Raw genomic sequence first — 4,550 nt, 5'->3', positions numbered from 1 at the left:
ATTTAGAAGAAACATTATCTTACTTATCAATATAAGATGCTCAACACTTGTTGAAAAAAAAATTCAAAAAAAAGGCCTTTAACCCTTTTATTTATTATTTTTTAACTTTATCTCTTATGACATGTTCAGTGAAATTTGATGTTTCAACTTTTAAGTGATGTGGGACTACTATGCATTTATGCCTTTTTTTTCCCCAGGTAATCGTAGGTGTTACTACATTTTATGTACTAATAATATATAATCTTTTGTTCAAAAATATAAAGTAATTTTAATTGAATTTCATTCCCCAATAAAGTAGTCACCTACTTTCAAGCTAATATCATCTTTTCATATTTTTCCTTATTAAACAATTTATAAGAAATATAAAGTCACTATCAGTAGCGTCACTTTTGAAAAAAGGATAATGATTATATTTCAAAAAACTAAAAATGCCTTACATTTTTTAACATTCAACTTCTTAAAAAATACTTTATATTTTTAAATAGAGAGAGTACATGGCATCAAAAGTATTATATCATATTCATTATAAACTTACTAACAATAAACTAAAAAAATATAAATTAAACATCATTATCATCATCAACAATTGGGGGAACATTGTGGGTATGATGTTACTTTGTGTATATATTTTATTTTTTTAAAAAATAAAAAAAGTACATAATCTATTATAAAATGATATTTTTTAAGTTATAATTTTTTTTTATACACTGGGAGGGTTAGGATCATTGTAACTCTATTCATACCCTACTCTAGTCTTACCTCTAGTATCAAGTGGCTATGTTAAAAAATTATTTTAAGAAATATCATAGATATTAAAGGAAACTTAAATTAACTATATAAATGTATTAATTTCAAAAACTTGACCCCAGCTAGCTAGGCAAAATCTTTCTCCCTGATATATCTCTCTCAATCAAAAAACTTTAACCTTACAAATAAATTACCATACAAAACATCACATACATATCCATAATCAAAATATTTAGTTCGCAAACAAACCATACAAAAGGCAGCGAAATTTGAATATTCAAAATCAAACGTGTCATGAGAAAATATGTTTCAATCCAACATTACACACAGCATTCGAACATCTACTAAGTTTTCAAAACATAACCCTTAAGCAAACATGCAAACAAGATCGTGTGCAACTCAACATTTATCTTCACTCTTTGAGAAGAGATGAAACAGACTTATGGATTCAATATTAGCACCTGAAATGAAAAATAGAGAGTTAATAATTAACATCTGTCAACTTTTCACCGTTAAAGAGATATAATGATTTAGGAGAGATGAAACAAATATTTGGAGAATGAAATCATCATGAAAACTAATGATTTATTGTTTCAACATGTGAATATGTTATCGTAATTATCATTTCATTTGATCATATATATTCCTAATCATGCTGAAGACCATTATTAAAATGACAAAAAACAATAAATCTAGAGCATTGACTAAAAAAACAAAGTACATGTTTTGTTGTGTTGAGCAAATAATTAACAACGAATCATTATAGAGGAAGATATAAAGACATCAAGTTTACCTGTTAATCAAGCATCTTATGCGATATTAAATGATTGTAAGCTTGCATCCATCTTTCATCTCCATTCCTGCAAGATAATCTTCCATTTCTTTGGATGGCTCAGACACCACCACATTTCGCAAATCAGGCAGTGACCATAGTTCTTCTGGAAGCTTAATCAATCTCCAGCAATAATCAATGGAGAAGCTTTGAAGGCGAGGCATTGCACCTGTGCTCAAGTTCCAAGTTTTGCATCTCATGTTTCTCATTTGAAAGACTTTGAGATTTTGGAAGTATCCACTTCTACAATCAAGATTGTCGATGATACGTCCAGCATAAGAATTAACATCAAGAGTTATTTTTAAAATCTCAAACTTGAAATGGCTCCAAGAACTTCCATAGACACATCTTCAGAACCCAGCCACAATGATATCTTGGTCAATTTTGATAGAACAATTATTGCATATATTTGAGGGAACTTGTAAGCTTTAATCTTGAGTGTTTGCAGATCAGATAAGGTTTGAAGGTGTTGCCAAGAGTTATGTGGATATGAATCCCAATCGTATAACCCCAATTTTCTAAGTTTGTGCATATAGGTTAGGGAGGTACCTGGACTATCTTCAACAGTAAAATAAGAGAGGATTTCAAGATTGTCTAGATGACCATTGAGAAGGGGCATCTTTGAATTTTTTGGAAGAAAAAGATGCTTTAAACGTTTTAGTTTTTCTATGCTCCTTGATAGAATCACAGCATTCCCCTCAATCTCCAAAGTTTCTAAATTTTGTAGGTCAAATATTGTTTTTGGCACCCTTGGTCTTGGATAAAGATCAACAGTATTTTTGAACTTCAGGTACCTTAGATGGATTAGCTGCCCAATTCTTTTTGGAATTCTTATAGTCACAATAGAGGAGATATCAAGGACTCGAACCAATTTGAAGTCCTTCAAAATGACTTCCCAACATGTGACAACCCTTTCTTCTCTTCCAAAGAAAATCAAAGAACGCACAGATGAATGATTAGCACTAAGACTAGAAGCTAGGTAAGTTGAAGCTTGATGATACACGAATAATCTTTGAGGGTTGACCAAATTTGAACTACTGGTCATAGTAATGATCTCATAGAACTTTTGCCTTTTGCTTTCTTCTATGCAAAATGCTCGTAAAAGATCATGAATGCGACATACCTTCACACCCCCATCAGTCCTCTTGCTTTCAACTTGGATCAGGCTTCGGTCAATGAGCTCCATCAAGTAGTATTCTGCAACATCCTCTGGTTGCTTATTGCCTGTATCTTTTGGTATTAACCCTTCTGCTATCCAAAGTTTAATCAATTTCCTAACACAAACTTTGAAGTCTTCAGGGTAATGACCAACATACAGAAAGCATGGTTTTAGATGCTGGGGTAAGAATTTATAACTTAGTGCCAAAATGTCAGTGCATTCAGCTTTTTGTTGAAAAAGATGCCAAATTTCATTTCCAGCAACATAAGACCAACTTGCCTTAGATCTCTCTAGTTTTGCTAAAATGCCAGCCAACACCACAATGGATAAAGGTAATCCATGACAACTTTTAGCCATTTTCCTTCCAAGATCTTCCAATTCATGAGGGCACTGCTCTCCCATAAACACCCTCTTTGATAGAAGTTCCCAACTTTGTTCTGTGTTGAGAGATGGAAGCTGGTATACAAACTCTTGAGACGGACTTGCAACACGAGCAACTTGTTCTGATCGACTAGTGATCAATATTCTACTCCCATTTTTGTCATCAGGAAAAGCATCATTTATGGAACGCCATGCTTCAGGTCTCCATATGTCGTCAAGGACAATGAGATATGGATTTCTCCTCAAGCTTTCATGGATTTTTTGCTTTAACAAATTCTCCACACTCATTCCATCTTCCAGTTCTTTTTGGATCTCTTGTTTTAGATTTTCCTTACTCATTCCATGATAACTACTTGATCCCACTTGGGCCAAGAGAATGAGCAATACTGCTTCAGCTTGCCAGTCTTCTGAAACATCAGCCCACGCAAATCTATCAAACCTTCTCTTGAGATAATCATTTTTGTAGATCTTCCTAGCAAGAGTGGTTTTTCCCTGCCCACCCATGCCAATTATGGAGATGACCTTAAGTTCTTTATTCCCACCCGTGAGTCGCTTGATCACCTTATCAGAGTAGACATTAAAGCCAACCACATCATCTTTTTCAACATTTCTCCTATATTCCTTCAAAATGGCCTTTGTATCCATCTCTATCTCTGTCTCTATCTCCGTCTCTCCTTGGATATTATGAAGCAATTCCATGGCAAGTTGTTGGTTGCTTTGTATAGCTTCAATCCTAACCTTAATTTTTTCTATCTTGTCTGCAAGATCGTGAAGAAGCTTTGTGTGACTTACATAGTTGGTCAGATCCCACCACCGTTTGATTCTTTGCCGATTAAGATCATAGATGTAAGTGTCGATCACATCCTCAGCTTCATGAACAACCTCTTGGATTTGGTCAAACTCCTTTGCGATTACTTCATATTTGTTTAGCTTTTGCTCTGAATCCTTGAGGAGAGCATTCAATGTTTCCATCTGATCTTGAAGCAACTTGATATTCTGCTTTACATCTCTAGGCAAATTGTATTCTTGTAAAAGTTGCCCAGACAATTTTCTAATCGGAAACTAACAACATTGTCTGCCATTTCTTATAATCTGTAGAGAAGACACTCACTTCAACAATTTGAGATGGTTTTGATGACAGCACATCCGTTCCGCAGTTTCCCTTTCAACGATGAGAACTTTGGGGAACTGTGACTTATTGGTTTAGAAAGGCGACTGCAATTCGAACAACCAGCAATGTCTTGTTTTTCTTTAGGAGAAGCTAATGACAAATAAAGACAAACACAATTAAATATTCGGAAATGCTGAACAGCTATCTTGCTTTTCATTATTGCTTCTAGTTCAACTTGTTCACATGTATTATTACCTGTTGCCTAATCTTTATAACATTGCGCGGTAACCCAATTCTAGGAATTATTTTTCACATGACTG

General features: G+C 34.0%; 1 protein-coding gene across 1 annotated transcript; it reads right to left on the bottom strand.

Moving 5' to 3' along the window:
• Nucleotides 1-998: 998 nt before the first annotated feature.
• Nucleotides 999-4,323, bottom strand: LOC129302254 (disease resistance protein RPP13-like). Its single transcript, XM_054940994.1, has 3 exons — nucleotides 4,231-4,323; nucleotides 1,541-4,115; nucleotides 999-1,208 (listed from the first exon to the last, which is right to left on the bottom strand). The coding sequence occupies exon 2, from the start codon at nucleotides 4,089-4,091 to the stop codon at nucleotides 1,881-1,883; it is 2,211 nt and encodes a 736-aa protein (XP_054796969.1). The 5' UTR covers nucleotides 4,092-4,115; nucleotides 4,231-4,323; the 3' UTR covers nucleotides 999-1,208; nucleotides 1,541-1,880.
• Between the last annotated feature and the right edge of the window lie 227 nt (nucleotides 4,324-4,550).

The sequence above is a fragment of the Prosopis cineraria genome, unplaced genomic scaffold (assembly GCF_029017545.1).
Source record: "Prosopis cineraria cultivar Desert tree isolate PC_DT_omini unplaced genomic scaffold, ASM2901754v1 PC2, whole genome shotgun sequence".
Lineage (NCBI taxonomy): Eukaryota > Viridiplantae > Streptophyta > Magnoliopsida > Fabales > Fabaceae > Prosopis > Prosopis cineraria.
The sequence above is the reverse complement of the archived record's forward strand: the minus strand, read 5'-3'. Positions and strand labels throughout refer to the sequence as shown.